The 26,260-nt window shown below is 49.6% G+C and overlaps 1 protein-coding gene across 1 annotated transcript in view; it reads right to left on the bottom strand.

Annotated features, from left to right (window-relative positions):
* Window positions 1–24,471: 24,471 nt before the first annotated feature.
* Window positions 24,472–26,260, bottom strand: part of LOC142573173 (heat shock protein 60A-like) — a 36,131-nt gene continuing 34,342 nt past the window's right edge. The window contains exon 7 of the mRNA XM_075682744.1: window positions 24,472–24,772. Coding sequence (XP_075538859.1) covers window positions 24,611–24,772 — 162 coding nt within the window. The 3' untranslated portion in view covers window positions 24,472–24,610. The remainder of the gene's footprint in view (window positions 24,773–26,260) is intronic.

Here is a 26,260-nt window from a genome sequence, read left to right as displayed (position 1 = left end):
GTTTTTTCTGGCCGGGTCTTGCCCGTTCCGTACGACGTTACGTCGCTGCTTGTGAAGTTTGCCAATGACGCAAGAAGCCTTCCCAGCTCCCCGCTGGTTACCTGCAGCCGCTCGACATTCCTGCCGAGCCCTTTCATCGTGTCGGCTTTGACCTTCTCGGCCCATTTCCGGAATCTACATCAGGCAACAAGTGGGTTGCCGTCGCGGTGGACTACGCGACCCGCTACGCCGTAACCCGTGCTCTTCCGACCAGTTGCGCAACAGATGTTGCGGACTTCCTCCTACATGATATTATTTTGATGCATGGTGCTCCGCGTCAATTGCTAACAGACCGTGGCCGTACGTTTTTGGCCAAAGTCATCGACGACATCATGCGTGCCTGCTCAATACGGCATAAATTTACCACCTCCTACCGTCCCCAAACGAACGGCCTCACTGAGCGCTTGAACCACACCCTTACAGACATGCTATACAAATACGTTTCCGACGACCACCGTGACTGGGACCTGGCTCTACCTTACATTACTTTTGCATACAACACTTCCCGTCTCGAAACTACTGGCTTTTCCCCGTTCTACCTCTTGTTGGCCGCGAACCAACGCTACTACTGGACACTGTGCTTCCGTCCGCCACAGCTTCAACTAGCGATTATGCCCGTGATGCAATCGCCCATGCTGACCACGCTCGCCAACTTGCGCGCGCTCGTCTACAAGTGTCTCAACACAAGCAGAAGCAACGCTACGACCTCCGGCACCGCGATGTCCACTTTTTGCCCGGCAGCCTCGTGTTGCTTTGGTCACCTTCGCGTAAAGTTGGCCTACGTGAAAAACTCCTTTCTTGTAACACAGGACCTTATCGCGTGCTCCGCAAAGTGACTGATGTCACCGATGAAATCGTTCTAGCCACGCCCACTACGTCCTCCGCTGTGACAACCAGTGACATTGTCCACGTCGCCCGACTCAAGCCCTACAACTCTCCACGGGCCTTGGATATTTAACAGCACCGTGACGGTGCTTTTGCCGAAGGGGGGGGGGGTGGTATTACGACATCATCGAGCGATGCTCAAGAAACGAGCCGCCGCGAGAACGACGGTGAAGTTGGTCGGTGCGCTTGGCGCGAGCGAGTGTCGGCTTGGCTGCGTGGCTCCAGTGTAAATAGCCTGTAAATAGCCTCTTCTGTCTGTGTATTTCCACACGCAACAATATTGTTGTCGAAAAACGAAGTGCAATGTATTTGACTTACCGGAAAAAGTGTTATCCGAACGTGCGACGTACAAAGACGCACCAAGACACGAAGGCGGCGAACGAAGATCCCGCCATTGTGGTAGTAAGCCGTCGGCGAAAACACGCACTACAGCCGATGTAACGAAGCACTGATGCAAAAACAGCATCAGCACAGCCAAATGAGTCCAGTTAACACCCAGTATAAATGTACAGAACGGCTTAGAATGACCTACAACTGGCATAACGAACCCACGACCGAGACATTGAGGGCGGCTGTGGCCGTTTTTTCAAACTTCCTGCCTCCCGGTGTTTCCAGCACGGAATGAGATGTCTGATAAATTTGGAGCGTGCCTACTTGACTGCCGCCGAAGTGGTCGCAGTGCGGTGGCTATGTGACACCGCTGTGCAACACCGGCGTTTCGCTCCTGCTGCTGTCAGTACCTGTTGCGCGGACATAGAATGGTTTCCAGGCGTCGTGTGCGCGCCCCGTATGGAAAATCAATAACAAGCCCTTGATTGTTGAAGTTCTCGTGCGAAGTTATTTAACATTAAAGCCAACTTATTATATTGCTTCCAACGAGTTCGATTTGTCTGTGGCGTCTTTTATTCACTAACGCAGACGGCCGAGGTAACCGAACGTCGTTTGGCATTCTACGCACTTTTAGAGAAAAAGGTATAACAAAGTTCTTGGGTTATGCGTTCTGAATGTGTTTACCAAAATAGACTCTAGAGACACCAGTATGCGGTTTTACCGCAGATAGAATATATACTAGCATATTCCAAGTGCTGAGGTTATGTTTAGAAGAAATTCTATTTTCAGTCTTATCATAGACCAAGACGTCTATAGCCGTTCGTAGCCGTTTCAAGAAGCTTTTAAGCGGCTCTGTGTTTCGTGGGACGTCTCTTTGTACGTGACTGCCACGTACAGGCATCTCCGACACCGTGCACACCACGGTCTGCACCTTACGGGATAGCTCGCGCAAGTCGTCTACTCCCTTCGCCAAGCGCTGGGCTAGTCCTTTTCCTGTTTACGACGTCATTTAGCCCACCTGATACTATGACAAGGTTCCGCACGCGGGCATTTTCCGCGAGCTTTGCTTTTGCTCGCTCCATGACAGAACCCAGTGTCCGCCCTGGAAATGTCCCTACTGCCACTCTTTTATGGCCTTTCACCCTCTCCAGAATTGCTTCTGAGGACCTAGCCAGCGCCAGCTTTGAGTCGCTGGCGATAATCACCATTTCACTGTCTCCTTCTCCCTGCTTCCCTTCGTCCTTTTCCGCGTGATTCGGACTTGACAATGAGCACTGACCCCTGCGCTACTGCTTTTTTAGCGTGGCGGCCTTAAGGTATAGGTACTGCTCTTTCCAGCTACCCTCTCACCATGTTGCACGCATTCCACTTACTTTGCTGCCACTCCCTCTCTTGTCACGTCGGTGGACATTGTCACGATCATTCTAGTTCACAATGGCGACCCTGTAAAGCTTTTCCTCAGCAGCTTTTCCTTGCTGCTGTTTTTCCACTACCTCCCGTGCACCACGCGCCGTACTTGGCTCATTTTTGAGCTCTTCGACGTGGTTGACAAGGTCATTCTGGAAAGCCTCCATTTTCTTCAGCCTAGCATCGACATCACAGTTTGGGCCGATTGACTCGACTCCCTCTCGATTTTGATCCGTCCCCTCGTCTGCCTTGAGGGACCTCCCGCACACTTTACGCTTTCCCGGCTTTCTTGCCATATATTTCACGGGTTTTTCTAATGTAAATATTATAATACGCTAATAATGCAGAGCACGTGCCTTCTAGCAAAAACCAATACGCACAGTATCTAAATACTTAAAATGCTGCAAAGTAGTTTTCACCAATCTTTTAAAAGCAATCAATGCCGCACAGACTTAAGGTATGCCACGTTTTAGCACATGTTTAACCACGCGGGCACGCTATCGCTTTCCTAACAAAACAATATTTCCGATACTAAAACACACACAGTAAAGCCAGTAATAGCTATTAGTCTTGCCACTTCCAAGCTACTATATAAGCATAGAGTTGTAGGAAAGTCCATGTATTTAAGGGCTATAAAGACTTGACGTCCCACCTGGTTGAACGTGTTGAAGCACGTGGCGCGAAAGGACTCTCCGACTATCCTGGTGAACCAAACATTACGATACACACGCACGCACTCGAAAAAGAAAAAAAACGCAAACTGCCCAATTATTATTTATAGGCTAAAATCACGCAAATCGAAACAGAAACAAGCTCAAAGCATGCACAAACAAAAGGAGGAACTTCTTGCCGCCGCCCCCTCTCGGCAGCAACATGGAACACATCAGGCCACCCCATCCTCTGATCCCACTACAAGGCGCGCTAGTGGCAGAAACGAAGGTAAACACAAAACTTATCTGCGCATGCTCAGGTATGGCAGCGCCACCTCTTAATCAGGCACAGGTGCCGGCCAATGAGAGAGATAACTGTTTAGGAATTTCATTTTTTTTTTCTTTATGCAAGTCAATCCATGGCTGGCTCACACATACGCTTCCAATACAATTTATATGCGAAGCCTCGACCGTCAGACGCGTTCTCTTCATTCCTCTCAAGGCAGAGGAGCTATCGAGGGCCGAACAAAACTGGATTTCCATCTCGGAAGGGCGTTCCAATTTCACAACACTTCACTTTATTTTCCTTAAAGGCCCCCTTCAGGGGGTATTACATAAGGGGTGGGGTTGCACATTTGACAGATAAATAACAGTACAGGTACAGTCTTTGGATGTGAGTGGTCACGGCATCAAAAAATGGGGGATCCATGGGCTTGTGATGGCATGCAGCGACTTCGTAGGGCAGGGCATTCCAGTCGACAATTGCTTGTGGGAAGAAGGGTGCTGAAAAAGTTGTAGTGCAGGCAAAAGACCGTGTAATCTAAAATGGATGCTCAGTGCGGTGGGATCTGTGGGCGCGATGCAACACGTACTGTCATGAGCCTTCAGAAGTACTATTGGGGTTTTAATTAACCCTAGAGCAGCTGGCTCTCGGAAAGCGCGTCCGTCGGGGTTGGCTCGCGAGCAGGGAAAGCGCGCGGTTTTCTTTGTTCGTTTGGGCTCGACTTACTCTTGCCCTCGACCCACTACCTATATGTGGCATTATCCCCTCTTCCGAATAGAGGCATCGTCTCGATGCTCTAAAATAGGCGTAAGCAATAAAAACAAAACAAACAAAAAATACACCACAACCAGTGGCGTAGCAACAGGGGGGGCCGGGGGGCCGTGGGCCCCGGGTGCAAGCGGCCAGAGAGGAGGGGGGGGTGTCATATGCGTCTGAAGACACCCCTCTTTCCGCCAGCTACACCCGGGAAGGGGGGTGACAGAAGACCTATGGGCCCCGGGTGCCAGACGACCTAGCTACGCCACTGACCACAACGAAAAGCGAAAGTAAAAAAAAAAAGAAAGAAACGCTCCGCTGCGCTCACAAAGATAAATGAATAGTATAAACAAAGAAGGGTGAATGAGAAAAAATAATTACGAACGGGCGGTGTACGGTTTCTTGCACACAAGGTGAACTATGTCCGAGCTCGGTTGACTTTGTGTCCGGGTCCGTGTCTGTGATGATGTGTCCGGGACCACTTCGTAGTTAACTTTACTGACACGGCGCAGTATTTTATACGGACCAACATACCGGCTCAGCAACTTTTCACAAATGCCGCGGCGGCGAAGAGGAGTCCACACCCAAACGTGGTCTCCGGGGTTGTCGGCGACGTCCCTGTGGCGGATGTTGTAACGTCGTGCGTCCGTCTGCTGCCGCTGGCCGATGTGCGGCCGCGCGAGCTGCCGCGGTTCTTCGGCACGCTCAGCGAATTCATCGGCGTCGGTTGTCAATTGGTCGGCATCTTCACCCGGAAAGCATAGCATCCAAGATCGTCTGGACTTCGCGACCGTAGAGACAGCGGAATGGTGTGAATCGCGTCGCCTCTCGCACGGCGGTGTTATACGCGAAGGTCACGCAATGCAAGATCCGATCCCATGTTTTGCGTTGAACGTCGATGTACATCCCAGGTAGCACACAAAGTCTTGAAAACGTCGTATTAAGGGATTCAACGTCTGAAAAGGATTTTTGACCAAAATCGACGCATCAAAGACGTTCCAAACAAGATAGCTTAAAAACGAGGGGTGAATACGTTTTGATAACGTTGGAAGCCAGACAGCTTAAAAACGAGGGGTGAATACGTTTTGCAAACGACTCAAAACGCCACCGCCACGCCACGGCGCGTCAGCCTCTTTAGCGGCTTCTACAATATTCAACAACCCATCAACGCGATCAAACCTTGCGCAAGGTGGCGATACCGTCGTCAAATCATGTGACCAAGGTGGCCACGTGATTCGTGATGCCGGGCAGCCGGGCGAGCCGGGGCATAGTCGCGTCGTCATGGCGTCGTCACGTCACCGCACTCGCATTGCGCTGTGGTGTGTTTGCGGCTGTTCTGAACGTGCTGCCGCTGCCCTTTGCTATGTAAGTGTTGCAGTGTTTTGCTGTCAAGAAAACGATATTCTGTGATCAGTTTGGGTTGTACGATATGTTTGTGTGGTTTTAATTTGGAAATCAGTAGTGTTTTCAATTGTTATTTGATCAAGGCGGCCACGTTATTCGTGAAGCCGGGCATAGTTACGTTATCGCACTCGCATGGCACTATGGTCTGTTTGCGACTGTTCTGAATGTGCTGCCGCTGCCCTTTGTCATGTAAGTGTTGCAGTGCTTTGCTGTCAAGAAAACGACATTCTGTGATTAGTTTGGGTTGTGCGATCTGTTTGAGCCGGGCATAATAACGTTATCGCACTTGCATTGCGCTGTGGTATGATAGCGGCTGTTCTGAATGTGCTGCCGCTGCCCTTTGTCATGTAAGTGTTGCAGGGTTTTGCCGTCAAGAAAACGACGTTCTGGGATTAGTTTGGGTTGTGCGATCTGTTTGTGTAGATTAATTTGGAAATCAGTAGTGTTTTCAATTGGAGGGCGCGGAGTGGAGGGCACTAATCAGCTCTTCAAGTTCACTGTTGTGTTATGTGAGGCGCCTTTTCACTGACGCTGTAATTAAGGCGTTAAGGGCAGTATAAGGACGAAAGTTAGAGGGACGAAATCGTGCCTGTGTGTCCCTAGCGTCGGGGTCGGCCGCTATGCGTGATCCTAACAAGAAAGCATTTTGCAGAATGCGAAGAAAGGCGGCAAAATTTCTGTCTGTGCGCACCTTGCCGATCTCCGCAATAGAGCCATCATCGTGGTATTTTAGTCTCCCGTTTAGCAAGAGTGTTGCAGACAAGGGAACTGGTTCAAACAGGCTTTTTTTTAATGATTCACTACTAGTGCGGTATCCCAAAAGGTGAGGTCAAGTGCTCACCCTATTTTCTTCCCTCGCGCTACAGCGCACTGACAGAATTTTGCGTGCACCATACCGTGCTTTTATCGTTTGCGCTTCAGGTTCTCGATTGTGTTTTCGCCCCCTTTACCCACGTGATGGGTATTTCATGGTATTACCGTGTACCACATGTGTCCATATATTGTGTCCAATATATGAAACGGCCAAATTCGATTTTATTTGACGCCTCAAATGGTAGTAATGTATTGAGTCCCTTGTAGCTTTGTGCTTGTTATCAATTTTACTATTTGGCGAATGGATACAGCATGTACGCTGCATAACTCGCTTGTGCATACTGCATACGTGAGTCGAGTATGCCCTTGGTATAAAATAACTTGTATGCTTTAGGTAGTACGATTGTTTGCAGTTTGGGAAATGTGTCGGAATGTACGCTGTGCGCCCTTCGCGCTTTACGGCGGCCTGCCGAGTTCGTGCGGGTGCCATGTGTGCGCATGGAGTTCGCGAAGCGCTCTCGCAGTTTTTTTTAATATATATATACATGTGTTCTGTTCGCGCGCTTCGCACAACAGGGCATGTCGCAGTTCTTTGTCCTTGTGCAACACATTTTCCTAGCGTACGTCTGTGCATTATTTGGTACCGGTTTCACACGGCGCTCTTTTAGCCGCTATCCAGTCCGTTACAAATCGAATTTCTCGGTCGTGATGGCTCCTCTGCGCAAGCTACGAGAGTGAGCCAGTCGCATCGATAATTTCGATCCGGATCGGGCTTGATCGCGATCGAGAGTGGTCGTGTGACACCGGTTTTACACATGGCTCCCACATAGGGAACACTTTAAGTTCAATGCTACTGAGTGAAGAGCAAGTGCATATATATGCCAGTGGTGGTATGTGGGCAAGTCTTTCTGGTGAAGCCAATACTTGTGCATTCAAAACATTTCAATTACCAGCGTAGTGCATCAATGTGTCTACTTCGACAAAATAGAGCACCAGTGCAGATATCTGAACATACCTGTCCAGTGCAGCAAGTGTGTCTAGATTGAAACCACTACCAGCATGTGCGGCAGTTCTATTTCCAGCAGCGGGACTGCACAATAATCAGTAGGGTGCTCTCAAACTGTTTATCTATGAAGCTCTGCCTGGACTGTGTGCCAAATATTTTTGGACGTGAAAGTGGGGGTGAATTGGTAAACATCAGTGGAACTGTGCCTGGACTTTGTGGCAAATGTTTTTGGATGTGAAAGTGTGAGTGAACTGGCAAAGAATTTGCTCTGGGCTACATGTGTTAAGCGTTTTTCTCATTCAGAGTGCTTCTTTTTACTTTAGGAGACTGGAGATGTGCGCAAAGTGGGACATGTCAGTGTGCTAATTATTGTATTTGCTGGCTTGCAAATTATTCGTTGCAACTTTGTTTTTGCCAGAGAGGTACAACTTTGCCTCTTGTAAAGGGCTTTTTAGATAAAACACTTACTATTTATTATGACCATTGCTTCCTTTGTTACACAAATGCAGCTTCCAGTGCATTCCAGTTTATTTCCATGTTTATGTAAGTTTCTAATATGAGGCTTGCATATTCATTTCTCACGTTCTGGAGTGGCAAGATGCAGCATTACTGTCTCATCGTTCGCTGTACTACAGTAGTGTTCACTTAATTGTTACACTGAATCCCCCGTTTAAGTATTCTGTACTAATTTCACTTGATTGCTTTTTTGTTGTATGGTTATTTTTTTCTCGCCATTACCTTCTTTGATATATCCTAAAGGCAATATTTCCAATTTTGCATTGTTCCCATTTTTTTTTATTTCTGTCACAGGATTGTTTTATGATGGTATGCGGTGGTATTTCTTTTTGTGCTCTTTTCAAGCTTCTAGATGATTGGTAACATTGCTTGGAGGCAGTTACCATCTAATTCATACTCTTGCATTTTTCAGTCTACTTCTTCCATTCGCTCCGATGTCACTTCTGCATAACTCTAGTCCATCTAATAGCACGCGCACTTTACTATGATAAATTAGACACTTTAGTACACTCCAGGTTTTTCTGTTCATTTTTGTATATGTACTTGGAATTTTGTTTATGTGCTAGTGAATGTTCACTTTCGAGTTCATTACGAATCCTTTCTGCGACTTTTGTCATTGTTGATGTACTTTTATTTCTATTTGCATTTCTCACACAGTTTGTTCGAACCTTGCATAAGCATTACATTTTAATAAAGTGTTCTTGCTTTGTCACAATGTTCTCATTTCATGCACTCTTGGCATGAAGGGCTTGGTCTGGCCACCTGCCAAGACGTGGCCATTTGTTCTTTGCAGGATGTCATTCCCATTGTGGTTGTAAGCATCGTAGCTTACTAAAGGCGGTATTAAGGATTTATTATTCCTAACAGGCTCATTTTCGTGCGACTTGGTAGACGATGCGCCGGCCATGCGGGGAACAGTGCTTGGCACTGCGCCATGGCTCTTACAGTCAACACCGACGCTTCTACTCATCTGGGGCGCGATTGGAGATCGTTGTTCGAAACACCCGATCAGTTTCACCTAACGCGATTGGCCTAGGCCGTGCCAACGGGTGCGGCTGACGACATCTGCGCGGCATAGGCCAGTCGCGTGAGGCGAAACTAAACGCGTGTTTTGAACAACGATGTCTCATCGCGCCCGTCACCCGCGAAAATTAGCTTCAGATGATCGTAAACCTTTCAAGACCGCTTCTAGACCAGCTTTTTGATAACGTCATAAAAACGTTTAGAAATTGGTTACGAATAGTTTTGGCAAAGGGATTACTTGTGTCTTTCCCAATCCTATTTCTAGACCAGCTTTTCGAATACGTCTTGCAGACCTGTTCTAGATCGTCTCAAGAAAGCAATTAAGCCGGACATTAGCAGAGATATCCGACGTTTTCCCGCCGAAGTTCTCTCATTCGTGTCTTCTTTAACCCGTTTTTATCGTCTTGGATAAACGCTACGAAAACGTTACGTATCTCTTTTGTGCTACCTGGGATGGAGATCATGCCTTTGATCGTCTTATTCAGTCGCTCGCTAAGTCCGTTGGTCTGTGGATGATACGTGGTCGTCGTTCGATGCCCGGTGTTGCTTAATTCAAAAACTTCATCCATAAGAATGCTGTCCCTCTGTCTGTTTGACAGTAGAGGGAGCACCCTGACGAAGTACGATGTCGCGCATAAAGAATTCCGCTACCTCTGATGCCGTGGCTCGTGGGATCGCCTGCGTCTCAGCATAGCGTGTTAAATAATCAGTCTCGACGCTCACGTTGCCGACGGCAGAAAGAGGAAATGGTCCGAGAATGTTCATGCCGACTTGGTGGAAAGGCGTGTGAGGTGCTTCATTTGGCTGAAGGAAGCCAGCGGGTTTAACGGATAGTGTCTTTCGGCGCTGGCATTCAGGACTGAATTTAACGTACTGTTTTACGTTTGCCGAAAGTCCAGGCCAATAGTGCCTCTCTGTTACTCTAGCGAGTGTTCGTGAGAAGCCTCATTGCCAGATGTGGGTTCGTCATGGCAAGCGAAGAGGACGTCGTCTCGCATGTCTCTTGGAACCACGAGGAGCTAAGCACGGCTGTTCGAACGGGCACGGCTGTTCAACTGCACGTTGTCTCGTGGGCAGAAAGACGTCAACGAACGGGACAGATGGCGTTGTATGGCTGCGCCGTGGCCCTTTAAATAATGGGCGACCGTTCGAATCTCAGCGTCATCACGCTGCCGTCTGATCAAGTCCGACGACCTGGGTAATGGTGCCCAGGAAACCGTCATCGTCCTGTTTCCTGACTGACAGGATCAATAGGTGCGCGGGGCAATGTATCAGTGTCTTCGTGCTTACGGCCAGACTTATAAACGATAGTGACGTCAAATTCTTGTAGCCGCAAGCTCCACCATGCCAATCGTCCTGAAGGGTCGCTCATGCTTGCCAACCAACAGAGGGCATGGTGGTCCGTCACTACTTTGAAGGGACGACCATAGAGGTAGGGACGAAACATGATAATCGCCCACACTCTGCGAGGTATTCTTTCCTAGTAGTAGAATAATTCACCGCGGCACATGACAGTGAGCGGCTGGCGTAGGCTATTTATACTCTTTCCATTCCATCTTGACGCTGGACGAGCACTGCGCCAATGCCAATGCTACTGGCGTCGGTATGCACGCATGGATCGGAATCATCGTCAAAATATGCAAGAACAGGTGCTGACTGTAGGCGCTGTCGTAATTCAGCAAAAGCTGCCTGTTGCTCATTATGCCAGACAAATGGCGTGTCGTCCCTTGTAAGGCGAGTCAGAGGCTCCGCTTTCTTCGAAAAGCCCTTAATAAACCGGCGATAGTATATAGCGCTCAAACCCAGGAAGCGCCGGACGGCCTTCTTATCGGCAGGAGCTGGAAATGTGGCCACAGCAGCCAGCTTGTCTGGATCGTGTCGGACCCCTTTGGCACTTACTACATGCCCGAAGAACTTGAGCTCTTCCTAACCGAAGTGGCACTTTTCCGGCTGAAGTGTGAGGTCTGCCGAGCGGATGGCCTCGTGCACACTCCGTAGGCGGCGAAGATGCTGCTCGAACGTTTCAGAAAATACGACCAGATCATCAAGATACATATAAGACAAGTCTGCCACTTCAGTCCAGTGAGGACAGTGTCCATCATTCGCTGGAAAGTAGCCGGGGGTGAACACAAGCCAAAAGGAAGGACTCAAAATTCGTAGAGACCATCTGGAGTCACAAAGGCTGTTTTCTCGCGGTCTCGTTCGTCTACCTCGATTTTTCAGTAGCCATTTTTTAGATTGAGAGAAGAAAAATAGTGGGCACGCCGTAGCCTATCTAACGAGTAGTCGATACGCGGCAGGTGGTACACGTCCTTTTTAGTCACATTGTTAAGCTTCCCGTAGTCGACACAGAAGCGGAGCGTTCCGTCTTTTTGACAAGAACGACCGGAGACGACCACGGGCTGGTGGAAGGTTCAATGACACCATCGTCAAGCACCTCGCGGACCTGCGTACGTATGGCTTTGCGGTTTTCTTTTTTGCCGAAACGCGGTAAGGCTGCTGGTGTATCGGGCATACGTCTTCGAACGTGATATGATCCTGTGTTTAGTGATGCGAGTCTGGCGTACCCTTGAAGAACTCGCAAAGTAGGTCCGGAATTCATGCAAGAGCTTGCGCAGTGTCTAGCTATCGGTGGACAGTTCAGAATTGATGTCGATATGGCCCAGAGACGTGTCTGCTGTCTCCACTACTTCCGACGTGAATCAGTTGTTAACATTTGCTACTTCGTCTGCAAATGCTATCGAAGTGCTGCGGAAAAGATGTCGATGCTCGTTGCCAAAGTTGGTAACAAGCAATTGCGACTGGCCATCACGAAGCTGTACAACACTTCTAGCCACACAAACACCTTGCTTCAAGAGATGTTTCAAATTAGTTTCGGCCATCGCGTAAGCCACAGCATGTGACGTCGACGAGAACACTGGCTCGTGGAGGAAGCGTTACACTGTCTCCAGAAACAGGAAGTACGTCGGCCCGCCGTTGATCGTCCTGCACGTCGATCGCTCATTCGGCTGAAAATGTGATACGACGCCCTTGAGGATTAATAATAGCGCCATACTCCTGCAGGAAGTCAACGCCAATACTAACGTCGCGGAAGCATTCGCGTAACAAGGCAATACGCTACGAGTGTGGATCCTTCAAATTAAATAGTCGTGCAGGCGCCCAGTGGGGTAACGACGTGGCCGCCAGCTGTCCGAACGTGCGAGCTATACCAGGGCGTGATTACGTTCTTCAACTGCGTTGCCATTTTCGAACTTAGTATAGAGTAGTCGGCGCCGGTGTCCACTAAAGCGCTAATGGCGTAACCGTCAATAGTCACTGCTATATCGAGAGAAAGAGGTCGTACCGTTCACCTGCATACGGTGTCTGATCGGGATCTGTCCGTGTCTGCGTCGATCGGGGGAACTTTAATCGTCAGCGACCTCGTCGCCAAATATCGCTTTAGTTAGTTTTCCTGACGGGGACTAAGCGACCGCGCGGTAGAATACCGCTGGGGCGGAGTTGAAAATCGTCTCGGAGACGGTGACCGCAACTGCCGCCCGGCAGGCGGTGGCAAGCGCTGATGATAGAGGTAGTCCTTAATGTCCCGGGATCGCTAGCCGTATCGGGGCAGCGGCGAGCACGCGGAAAAGCTGCGAAGTCCAAGGCGCGCCGTTTGGGCAATGCCGGTACAGGTGGTCAGCCTCACCGCAGTGAAAGCACAGAGGCTGGCGATCGGGTTTCCTCCAAACATCCGACTTCCGAGAGGACGTGCGTCTATCGTCGATGCAGCGGACCGGTTGCTCCGCACGATGGGCAACCATGGAGCGGCGTGAGCAAAGGGCGGCGGCGCGTGCCCAGCTTCGTGGTACGATATTGGCTGCGCCGACTGAAGTGACTCTGCAGGAGGAGCACGAACGAACAGCGGTGGAGGGGAAGCAGGGCGCCTTAAGCTTTAGCTCAGGCCCAACTCCGACGCGGCCTATTCGAATGTAAAACGCAGAAACGTTTTTCTTTTTTTTTTCTGAAATGACCCCTGGACCGATATTAATGAAATTTGTTGCATTTGAGAGAGAAAGTTAAATTCTAGAGACTGTTCGAAGCGGAATTTTGATATGGGCCTGAATTTTGTTTAAAAGATATTCTAATATTCGACTGTTCGAAAAAAATAGAAGCACTGTGAAGAAGAAGACGCGCCTCGCGGCACAGACACATCGCCAACGCGCGGCTCGGCCCCGCTCGCGCTGTTGATTACTGTCGCCTTTTTTTGGACAGTGCTTCGGGCTGTCTCGCCGTTCCCGGTCGCCGCGCTTTTGCCTTAGGAGCCGCCAATAAACCTCTTCTCAATTGGTGGAGGTGCTGGGACTCAAACCCCGTCGCTTGTAACCCTGGAGCTGCGATCAAGAACGCTATCGCCCGCCATGACCGACAGCTCATCCCGAACGGCGCCGACGCCACAGTCCGTCACTTGCACCGGCGTTGCACGACAACGCGACCCCAAGATCTTCAGCGGTGCAGACGACGAAGACGTAGAAGACTGGTTGGCGTCATATGAACGGGTGAGCGCGCACAACAAGTGGGATGATCCAGCGAAGTTAACCCACGTCATCTTTTATCTGGCTGGTGTTGCCCAACTCTGGTTTCACAACCACGAAAGTGACTTACCCACATGGTCAATCTTCAAGACAACCTTTACAGAAGTGTTCGGCCGACCCGCTGTTCGCAAACTGCGCGCTGAACAACGCTTGCGCGCCCGAGCACAGCAGACGGCAGAAACATTCACGAGCTACATTGAAGACGTCGTGGACCTGTGTAAACGAGTCAACGCGGCAATGCCCGAAGCTGAGCGCATTCGCCATATACTGAAGGGCATCGATGACGGCGCTTTCCAGATGCTTCTAGCCAGGAATCCGCGCACTGTGTCCGAAGTCGTCAGCCTATGCCAAAGTTATGATGAGTTACGGAAGCAACGCGCTTCGACTCGGCGTGCTCTGGGCAGCGACGACTTGGTGGCAAGCCTTGACAGCATGTACGACCCATGCTCATTACTTCAACGGGTCAAGGACTTCGTGCGTGAGGAAGTTGCCCGCCAACCTTCTTTAGTCCCCTTCACTCAGGAGCCCACCTCCCGTCTTCCAAACACGCTCCGCACTCTCATCTCCGAAGAGGTCGCTCAAGTTGTCCCTTCCGCACATCATCAGCCGCCTGCAGCCACGAATCTCAACTCTGCTCTGGCAGTGCAGCCTGTCGCGACTCCTCCCACCTATGCGCAGCCAGTCCTGCCTGTGGCTGCGCCTCTTACGTACGCGCAGGCAGTACGCAGGCCTCCGCCTGCGTCTTTCGCGACCCATTCCCAACCGGTGCCACCGGAAGCCCATGCTGCATCTTGGACCGCACCGAGAGCTAATCCTTGGAGGACGCCTGATAATCGTCCCATCTGCTATTCTTGCTGCACTCCTGGACACGTCGCCCGATATTGCCGACGTCGGCCTCAAGCGTTCGGCGACGCCTCTCGGCCCTTCCAGTACGGCAGCCAGCCCTTTCGCCAATCCGCCACTCCTTCCCACCAACCGTATGCTCGTGCTGACCTTCCAGAATTTCCTTCGCGTCGCTCGCCATCCCCTCGCCGACGCTCGCTCTCCCCAATGCGTCGGCGACCCGCACCACCTGATCAGGAAAACTGATCGTCGCAGTTCACGAGGCAAGAACTGCGCCCCATTCGAACTGTCTAAGTCCTCGTGCCTGTTCTGCTAACGTGGTCGAAATTAGTGTAGAAGGTGTTCCTGCATTCGCTCTTGTGGATACCGGCGCAGCCGTTTCTGTGATAGCCGCCAAACTGTGCCGTTCGCTGCGCAAGGTGACCACGCCGCTTTCTGGACTGTCGCTTAGTACGGCAAGCGCTCAGCACGTCACTCCGCACGCAGCCTGTACTGTACGTGTGCTTATTCACGGCATTGTTTACATAGTCGAGTGCATTGTTCTTCCCACCTGCTCGCATGACGTCATCCTCGGATGGGACTTCTTATCCCGTCATAAAGCCGTGATCGACTGCGCACGCGCCGAAGTTGAATTTTCCCCTTGTGACGCACCCTTGCACGAAGATTGTGACCGCCCTTCTAAACTTACCGTGCGCGAGGACACAGATATTCCACCTGGCTCCTTCGCTCTCGTACCCGTCTCTTGCGATGCCATCACTGATGCAACGGTCCTCTTCACACCTTCCGACGTCTTCATGAGCCGTAAATCTCTCCGACTACCCTTCGCAACACTTGACATGGCTGGCGGCTGTAGCAATATATACTTTTGCAATCCCCTCTGTGCGCCTATATTACATTGCTTGTTGGTGAATGCCTTGGCATCGTGGAACTCCTCGACTCTTCGTCTTTGGTTGACGTCCCCGGAGACTCTTTTGCTGTCGACTCCGGCCAGTCGTCTTCGATTTCCGCGCTTGAAGAGACGTCCAAGGATGCTTTTTCGAGTGCCATCGCCGATACCCTCACACCTGCCGAACGCGCCGACCTTCTTGATCTCCTGCACCACTTCAGAAGTTCATTCGACGTTTCACAACCTCACTTGGGCCGCACGTCGGAAGTGCAGCACTACATTGACACCGGTTCACATCAGCCGTTACGTCAACGACCCTACCGCGTCTCGGCCGAAGAGCGTCGTGTCATTACCACCCACGTCGAAGATATGCTGCGCCGTGACGTTATTCAACCTTCGCACAGTCCCTGGGCATCGCCTGTCGTTCTAGTTCGCAAGAAGGACGGGTCTATTCGCTTTTGCGTCGACTACCGTCGGCTAAATAAGGTAACGCGCAAAGACGTCTATCCTTTGCCGCGCATCGACGACGCCCTCGACAGTCTTCAGGGAGCAGAATTCTTCTCGTCCCTTGACTTGCGTTCGGGGTACTGGCAGGTACCGATGGCTGCAGCCGATCGCCAGAAAACCGCATTCATTACGCCTGACGGCTTATATGAATTTAACGTAACGCCGTTCGGGCTTTGTAACGCCCCTGCCAACTTTGAACGACTCAGGGACAACACGCTGCGTGGCCTCAAGTGGTCCATATGTCTGTGTTACCTCGACGATGTCGTGGTTTTCTCGCCTGATTCTCCGACTCACCTGCTCCGCCTCAGACTTGTTTTGACCTGTCTAACGAACGCTGGCCTCCAACTCAACCTCAAGAAGTGCCGCTTCGCCGCGCGAGAGCTCACCATTTTAGGCCACGTTGTGTCCAAGCACGGCGTTCTACCCGATCCTGCAAAACTTCGAGCTGTCGCTGAGTTTCCGAAGCCTCAGACCATCAAAGAACTTCGGAGCTTTGTGGGCCTATGCTCATATTTCCGGCGCTTTGTTCGGAATTTCGCTTCGATCATGGCGCCATTGACTCAGCTTCTGCGCGGTGACACCACCCTCTCCTCCTGGTCCCCTGCCTGTGACTCCGCCTTCGCTACGCTGCGTCGTCTTCTCACCTCCCCACCTATTCTTCGCCATTTCGACCCGTCGGCTGCAACTGAGGTACACACAGATGCCAGCGGGGTCGGTCTCGGCGCCGTCCTCGCCCAACGAAAGCCAGGCTACCCCGAACACGTAGTCGCCTATGCGAGTCGCACGCTGACGAAGCCTGAGGCCAATTACAGCGTGACCGAAAAAGAGTGCTTGGCCTTAGTATGGGCACTTGGCAAGTTCCGAGCATACCTGTACGGGCGCCCATTCGACTTGGTCACAGATCACCACGCGCTTTGTTGGCTTGCCAACTTGAAAGATCCCACTGGCCGCCTAGCCCGTTGGGCATTACGCATCCAGGAGTACGATATTCGCGTCGTATACCGCAGTGGGCGAACACACTCCGACGCCGACGCCCTGTCTCGTTCACCTTTACCTCCAGACTCGGCCTGCCGAACAACTTCCGCACACTCCATCTCATCTCTCGACATGGACTCCTTTGCCACCGCACAACGTCGTGACCCGTGGATCGCTTCTCTTTTCGACTATCTTTCTGGATCATCGACTATCCCTGTATCCCGAACCCTCCGACGCCAAGCAGTTCATTTTGCCATTCGTGACCAGCTGCTCCACCGACGCAATTACTCTCCTGAAGGCCGTCGGTGGCTTCTGGTGATTCCCCGCAGCTTAAGGTCACAAATATGTGCCGCTTTCCACAACGATCCACAGTGTGGCCACGCCGGAGTCTTCAAGACGTACGAACGAATTCGCCACCGCTACTACTGGCGCGGCATGTACAATTTTGTACAAAAGTTTGTTCGGTGCTGTCTTGACTGTCAACGCCGCAAATCGCCGCCTTTACGCCCGTCTGGTGCCTTGCTGCCGCTCCCGTGCCCTACCACACCCTTCGATCGCGTCGGCATCGACCTATACGGCCCGCTTCCTATGACTCCAGACGGCAATCGGTGGATCGTAGTTGCTGTTGACCACTTGACACGCTACGCCGAAACTGCTGCTTTACCAAGTGCTACGGCCCGGGATGTAGCCTTTTTCGTTCTACATCGCTTCGTGCTTCGACACGGCGCACCTCGAGAACTCCTCAGCGATCGAGGTCGCGCCTTCCTCTCCGAAGTCGTCAAAAGTTTGCTCTCGGAATGCCGTATTATTCATCGGACAAGCACGGCATACCATCCCCAGACTAACGGACTCACAGAGCGATTTAACCGCACACTTGGTGACATGCTGTCGATGTACGTGGCATCTGATCATGGTAACTGGGACCGCATCCTTCCATTCATCACGTTCGCGTACAACACCGCGATCCAGGCCACTACGGGATTTTCACCTTTCTTCCTCCTGTATGGCCGCCAGCCTACGCATACCATCGACACGCTCCTTCCATACCGTTCTGACGCCTCCGAGTGTCTACCTGTGTCCGACGTCGCCCGACAGGCCGAAGAATGCCGCCAGCTAGCGCGCTCCTTTACGGCCGAGCAACAGCAGCGCCAGAAAGAAAACCGCACCGACACGCTTCCGAACACGACCTACGCTCCAGGCGTTCTTGTGTGGTTGTCTGTGCCTTTCCAGACTTCGGGGCTTTCCTCGACATTCGTCCCAAAATTCGAAGGGCCTTACCGAGTCTTGGAGCAAATATCTCCGGTGAATTTTCTAATCGAGCCACTGTCACCACCTGAAGACTTGCGCCGGCGTGGACGTGACATTGTCCACGTCTCGCGTCTCAAGCCCTACCACGACCCTCTGCCACCTGATTCTTAAGGCGCCAGGATGGCTCTTTTTGTCCGGGGGGAGATTGTGAAGAAGAAGACGCGCCTCGCGGCACAGACACATCGCCAACGTGCGGCTCGGCCCCGCTCGCGCTGTTGATTACTGTCGCCTTTTTTGGACAGTGCTTCGGGCTGTCTCGCCGTTCCCGGTCGCCGCGCTTTTGCCTTAGGAGCCGCCAATAAACCTCTTCTCAGCACGAAGTTTACAAATGCATAGCTCTGCATCAAGAACAGACATCGCGGTTCTGTAAATGTTTTCTGCAAAAGCTGTATTTCCATATTACTAAATAGTTTTATATTTATGTGTAACATATCAATTTTGTCCGCTTTAGATGTGCTATTTGATGCAATTCACAGAATTGTATTATCGTTTTTCGTTGTTGAATTACAGAGTTGTAAACTTGATAGTTTCGTTTTTTGAAAATTGCCGATTTTTGCCAATATTTAATAAAACTGACGACCTAACTAAAAAAATTCGAAACGAACAGTCACTAGATTTCAAGTTTTTCTTTTAAATGAAACAAACCTCGCGAAATTAGGTGCAGTGGTTGCCGAGAAAAACGCATTATCCTTGTACGTGTATTTGGATGGGAGCACCCGAGCTCGGGCGGCGTTGCGACAGCGAGTGCTCGGGATATTTGCAGGTCTACATGGTCCGTGCATTACATTATGCTTATCTTAATTAGTAAGTTAATGTTTAATACAATTTATATAGCCCATATAACTAACGAATAGACTAGCGTAACGGCCGCACTTCTTTGTCGCGATTTTTGCGAGCCTTACATGGGACCCGGCCCAATTTGATCTAGTTCTTCCAACTACGAGTATGAAACCCACCATAAACATCCACTATTTATCCGCTGTCGCCTCCCCTCACCATCCAGTAGCGACGCGCGAAAGTACGCTTTGAGCGCGATCGGAATCAGCGCACCGAACGCGGTTCTTCTCGTTTTTTTTTTTTTTTTTAATATTGGCCATCAAATTGGGGGTGCGGCCTTTACACGGATTTATACGGTAAGAACCTTCCTTCGCGTAATCGTCTTATACTTTGCTATCACTAATACTGCGTCGCCTTTCCGGAGGAACTGTGCCGCCTTTTTTTTTTTTTTTTTAACTGCGAGTTCGATTATAAGCGCCGCCGCGCATGGTAACTAATCATTCTGGTTCCGAGTGAATTATACGAGTGAACTTTGTCCCATGTGTATATTGAAATATATTGTCTGTGCCTGGTCTTTACACAGGACATTTTTTAAAAACTTTTTTTAAATGTTGAAGTGATAAAGTACGGCTCAGGTAGCCGCCGCTGGTGCTTCTAATGCGCTTGTCCTCCTATTGTCAGGATTTGCAGAAATAAAGCGAAAGTATCAATTAAAAGCTGTCCACGTCCGAAAGAACAATGATGCAGTAAGGTTTTAGCCACAATAATATTTTGAGAGAGAAGGTAGAGGCAACCTAAAAGAAACTTCAAATGGTGTGGGTAACGCAACTTTGGAAATGACATTTCTTTTTGGGGAGGGGGGAGCAGGCGTCGGCATTGCCGGGAGACGGGGGGCGGAAAACATCGGAGGGGGCTCAGGTCCCAGAGCCCCACTGTATTTGGGGCATACGCCCAGAGGGCTTTCCGCATTATTGTTTTGATTAGCCGTTTTGGGATTTCATCGGGTCCTGCTGCAGTGTTATTAGGGACATCTGCTTTTTTTTTTTCAATAAATTTCTCGGGCTTCTCTGTTGTTGCCAGAGCCTGAACTATACTTTCTCTTGTGCCAAAGTTACCCCTAATAACGCTCCTGGTGTACCACAGCGCATTGTCTCCTTCATAGATGTTGCCGTCCCCATCCTTTATAGACGTTTGCAAAATTTTAGTTGGAGCTCCGAGTGCTTTTATATGGTTCCAGAATCTTTTTGGGGCACCTTTCTCTCTTTTGCGAATGCTATGCACCCAACGTTAACGTGCGCCTTTTCTCTTGCACGAGTTTACTCGCCACCCTTTCCTTTAGTATTTGTTACATCTAAGGATTACCTCTTCGTGTAATCCCAACTTTCTGGCTTCTCGGTGATCTGTAGATGCTCGATTACGCTCTTCTATAGCTTGAGTGAGTGAGTGAGTGAATAAACTTTTATTTGGTCCAGCAAAGCGCGATAAAACGCGCACTCGGCTTCTCCCACGACGGGACTGACAGATCTAGTCTGCCGGCCCGATCGCGGGCGCGCTGGACGGCCAGGATTTGGTTCTCAAAGACGGGACTTCGCAGGAGCGCGTCCCACTCTTCCTTGGTGAACTTCTGGCCCAGCGACCCGCACTCCCAGAGCAGGCAACGTAGCTACCTCACCACAGGCCACGCAAGAACAGTTCGGATAAATCTCGGGATATATGCTATTAAGGGACGCCGGATTCGGGTACGAGTTCATTTGCAGAAGTCTTAGTGTGACCGCTTGCGGCCTGCTTAACTTGGAGTGAGGCGGGGGGAAAACCCTTCTCTCTAAGTAGAAGAATTTAGTGATTTCGTTGTGTGTGAGAGGAGCGTCTCTGTGTCCGGGGAGAGAGTCGCCCGATCCGAGGGCAGCGCGGTCGGTAAGAGCCACGCGCAGCCTCGTGGGCAGACTCGTTGAGGTTCAGAGGAACCCCCTCAATCGCCCCGACGTGTGCAGGGAACCAAAGGATCGAGTGCATGGAGGTGTTGCCGTGTTTGGCGCCTTTCAGAATTTGAACTACCTGCCGGGCGACCCGGCATTTCTGGTATGCCCTGATGGCGGCTTTCGAATCGCTATACACAGGCTTACGTATTCTACAATTGTTAATTTAGTAAGCGAATGTTTAGAAGCTTATACAGCTGATAAAGCTACTATCCTTACTTCGCACAGCTATCTACCAATTTGCTATCGCAATCGGTGCTTGCTTCTATAGCTTGCTTTATTTCCTTGTTCCACCACTTTCGTGGTTACCTCCTTCGATTCGCACAGCTATCTACCAATTTGCTATCGCAATCGGTGCTTGCTTCTATAGCTTGCTTTATTTCCTTGTTCCACCACTTTCGTGGTTACCTCCTTCCAATCCAACAATTTCTTTCCCATGCTTGTCTTATTTCTTGCTGCATAATGACTACTACTTCCATATATTCCCAGACTGCTGTAGGAAAAGCCTCCATTTTCTTCCGTTTTTTTTGCAATCTGTTGTTAGCTCTCCATTCATATTTAGAAATTCTGATGCTATTGGTTCATGTTTTGCATTTGTATCTCTCTCAAACTTTAATGTTAGATGTCACTGATCACTAAGCAGGCTATTTTTTACATGTTCATCTATTATCATTTGGTCTAGTTCTTCGTTGACCATTTTTAAGACTAGGTCGTAGTCTATACATGACTGCCTGTTTGCGCGTTGCCACGTTACCTGTCCATGACACCTATTCTTCCTGTTAACTGCTACAAGGTTGTTTTCATCACACAGATCCAGCACTAGCGAACCGTTGTAATCAGTATATCCGTCTTAAATCATCCATGGGCACATTCACATCTTTCACTAATATCACCTAGCCAGATTTCTCACTAATTAACTCATTAATATTGTTTCTAGTGCAGTCACTTTATTGTTATATCTGCTATCATTACCCGTCCATAGGCAAGCACTCCCAGCAACGTCTTCTTCCCTTGCCATGTGCCACTAATCCACAAATGCGAATTTCTTTACCTTTTGCCACTTCAGCCCTTGCCTAATTAGCATGCCTACACATCTGCCTTTCCTTGACCCAGCCATTCTGTTGCAACCCTCCCATACAATATTGTTAATAGCTGGTGGCTGCTCCAAATTTCGTAGTTGTGTTTCGGTTAAGGCGTACATGCTGATCACTTCGTCATTTAGCTACGTTCGAATTTCCAGTAGTTTTTCTTGCTTGCGACACCACCCTGCATGTTTATGCAATATATTAGCTTCTCTATTCTTGTCCTTTGTGTGCGTTTTACTATTGCCTTGTGGCCCTATTCTGCCCTTTGCTTAGCGTGTTGCTGCAGCCAGTACTTAATCTTCCTTCCTGTTTGCCTGGCTAAAAAAACTACAGCCCATGCTATGAATTGGTGCCACAGTGCCTGCACCATCTGATGATGGCTGCGGGCATAAGCATGGTCAGCCATGGTGTCAAAGATTTACAGTGCCGCGCAACGCCACCCACTAGTCTTGGATGTCGTGAGCTATACCGATGCATCGCTCTGGGCACGATCTGTACTACGAGCGCAGATGCTCATAATTACGCCATTATGGCTCGACCTTCATGTGATTTGTTATTGCGATAGCAATTTTATGGACACTCCAGGTGGATTTCTGCCATCGACGTTACCATGAGGTTCCGTATTACTGTAAGTGCGCGAGGGTGAGCCAGGCTAACGCGGTTCAATCTCATGCGCGTGAGTGAGGAACGCGGCATGGATGCGTGCCCTCTCCTGTGGCACGCGGAGGAGGAGGGGCATCCCCCAGCGGCTGCTACGGTGCCTCAATGTCCTCTTTGCCCGCTGCTCCGTACAGAGTGAACAAAACCGCGGTGTCTACTGCAGCATTGGCCATGCGGATCTCTGACACCGTAGGGATGCGTTGCCAGCGCTCGTGTGTTGAAAGTGGTCTGCGACGTGGCTAAAGTGCGCGCTAAAGTCCTCATCTTCAAAGCAATCTGCAATATTTGCAGAGTGCGCTCAGCGCTGGTAGCTTCGTATGCGCTGATCTTTCGAAGTTTTGTACACGTTGAAGCAACATATGGCACAGAGGTCAAGCGGCCCGTGGCTGCTGCCACGATTCCCAACTCCAGCTTGTTCACAGACAGTTTCCACTGTCATCGAGAGACGAGTGTTCATGCTTACCTGTGTGCGCGACACCGCGCTAGTTAGTTTGAATCCATGATAGAATGTGCAAGCGCAACAAGGACAGAAATACACCCTCATTAAGTCACGCTTACGTATTCTACAAATGTTTATTTAGTAAGCGAATGTTTAGAAGCTTATACAGCTGATGAAGCTACTATCCTTACTTCACACAGCTATCTACAAATTTGCTATCGCAATCGGTGCTTCGCCTTTCTGGTGGAACTGCGAATTTATAAGCGATTACTGACAAGATACTACCCACCAGGAATTTTCTGGAAGTTTGTGAAATTATTTTTACTGTTAAAGCTTTGAAACCTCAAATTAACGAAATTACCAGATTTCACTATGTTTTTCCACGCAAGTACAACTTCATTACATGAAGATTTGACTGCGTTTGCTATCGCAATAAGATGTACTGGTAACTTCATTAGGCGGTTGCTGTGTCTTCACAGAAGGAAATGCTTTATTGTAATAAAACATTTGAATTATGGAGTTTTATGTGCCAAAACCTAGATCTGATTATGAGGCACCCTGTAGTGGGGAACTCCACAAATTTGGACCTCCCGAGGTCCTTTAACGTGCACCTTAATTTATGTACACAGGTGCTTTCGCATTTCGACACTATTGTGATAGCAATTATACGGACGGAGAGTTTGCATAGTCACCGTTAGCACCATTGTGCTGTCGTGGTGTTGACATGCATGCAAGGTAACATTATGTAATCATTTTAAAAAGAAGTGTCATTTATCCCGTGTACAATGGACACAGGAGCACACAATTATCAGTCAAGCATTTTTTATGTGAACATGAAAAAGGAGACGCATATTTATTATTACACATTTTTTCTATGAACAATGACGGAGCGAAACAATGGATGGCATCTGGCACCACAGAGAGGAGCCAAGAAGATGCGAACTGACATACTATGCACAATGGAAAGAAAAGACTGGCCCCAAGCATGAGCCACCCGTTTCCAGTCTCTACACGTGGTGTCCTCTCGATGTCGATTTACAGCAGGCAACCGAGGATGCACTGTGAAACACCATAATCAGTCTCTTGATATGCTGCACACATCCGACAGCAGAGCCCAAGGCTACATGCAATTCTGAGTTGCTTATAAGCTCTTGAGCCTTGCACTCGGCACTGCTCATTCACTACACGATACGTTTAATTCAACATATTCTCGCTATAAAAAACGTTTGGGCAGAGTGCAACTAAAGGTAGGCCAAACCTCCAGCTCTCGTTAATACCCTGCAGCAAGTCCCTATGATACACTACTACTGCACTCGGAGCACTGCTGCTTGAAAGCCCCGATCAGTCTCAACCGAGATGCTCCACCGGATGTGTCGACCAGATCCTGCTGTCATTGCAGACATGTCACGAGCTGATTGCGGTGCTGCACTTCCTCTAGCAGCTGGGCGAGGTGTTGGTCGTCGCTTTCTCTTTACATGCCCATGCCACCCATGCCTCCCATTCCACCCATGCCGCCTCCCATGCCACCCATGGGGTCAGCCTTGTCCTCCTTCGGAAGCTCTACAACTACAGCCTCAGCTGTGGTCAGGAGTGAAGCCACACCAGATGCATCCAGCAATGCTGTCCGCACAACCTGCACAGGAGAGCAACCAGTGCTATAATAATAAGCAGTGTCCGAAACACACGTGACATTTCATCACCATTTCCTCTCATGCCTTTTGGCTCACACCAATGTCTTGCTAGCAATAACCCAATGCAGATGCTGTAGTAGTCAATGAGGGCATTGACTACTTTGGCTGCAGCATAAGCACAGTCACGTCGCAAAGTGACAGCAGCAGTGCCTTGTACAGTCAACCACAAAAGTTTATGGGCCACGAGATCTGAGAAAGCACTGAACTGAAGAGCAGCCTGTAATAGCTTCCAGCAAAAATGTGCATCACAATGTTTGCACATACTAGTGGAGGCAGCGGAGATATTAAGCTTTTTCTCAGATACAATCTTGAGTGAAATTTTGTGGTTCACTGTACATTTAATGAACAATTCTTGATGTAAATGCCGTGCCAGACAAGAACATACATCTACAGCAAATAGTGGCAGCTGCAATTAATGTGCAAACCAGTTACAGCAATAGCTGGCACATTACATGCTGCAAGAGGCTCTCACATAGGCAGCATCTGTTGCAGTAAACATTTGCCAGTAATGTGCACACATTCCTGCCAAGATGATAGTTCTAGACTGCTTTTAGGAGACAGTCCAGGCCCAACTCAAGACAAAGGAGGGGTAGATGCACCACATAGAATTACTGACCGATAATTTGGACAGCTTCATGGCACTGCAACTTTCCCCATAGACAAGGTACCGTCATAACCCATAACTATTACAAATCGATATTAGCAAGAAACATTCGGGGTTTACTTCACTGTATCAGTGTTTCCCATATATCAAGCTTTGACTCTACAGTCGAACGAACTTATACCAATTTTAACAATATATCGATTATAATAATGGAAAGCTGCTGCAGCATCAACTTTAGTATGTTTGCTAAGGTGAAATAACCCACTCACTACAATGCCCCCATGCCAGATTATCAGTTGTAACGATAAAGCCTGCCTGCTGGGTGTCCGTGCCAAAAGGTAATCAAATGCGAAATCCTAGAAAAGAAAAAAAAAAATTAAATTCTAGCCACACCACAATGACCAGCTACCCAACAGCTGCCACGCGCTCGTTTTCCAGCCTTCTCAGCATTGCCAGCCTCACGTGCCTTTCTGCCACCCTTCCACCCCTGGGAACAAGAATGGGCTGAGCCCATAGCTCTACGCTGCGCCACCCTATAAAACATGTATGGAGCACGCCAACTGCACTGACAGTGCTTCGCTGCTTCCAGGCCCCTCATTCTGCGCACTTCTGCCAACGGATGAAGTCTGTCGTGCTAGCCTTTGCCGGTTGCGTCGAAGTCATTCCTGGCCACATGGGTTGTTGAGCCTCGTTTGACTCACCGCCAAAACAGACGATGGGCAATCTGCACACTGATCATTAACAATGCATGACGTTGCCAGTAAAAAGAAAGTGCAATGCTATAGATTTAGAAACAAAGTACTTCTAAACAATGAGGCAATCGGTG

This window comes from Dermacentor variabilis, chromosome 2 (genome assembly GCF_050947875.1).
Source record: "Dermacentor variabilis isolate Ectoservices chromosome 2, ASM5094787v1, whole genome shotgun sequence".
Lineage (NCBI taxonomy): Eukaryota > Metazoa > Arthropoda > Arachnida > Ixodida > Ixodidae > Dermacentor > Dermacentor variabilis.
The sequence above is the reverse complement of the archived record's forward strand: the minus strand, read 5'-3'. Positions and strand labels throughout refer to the sequence as shown.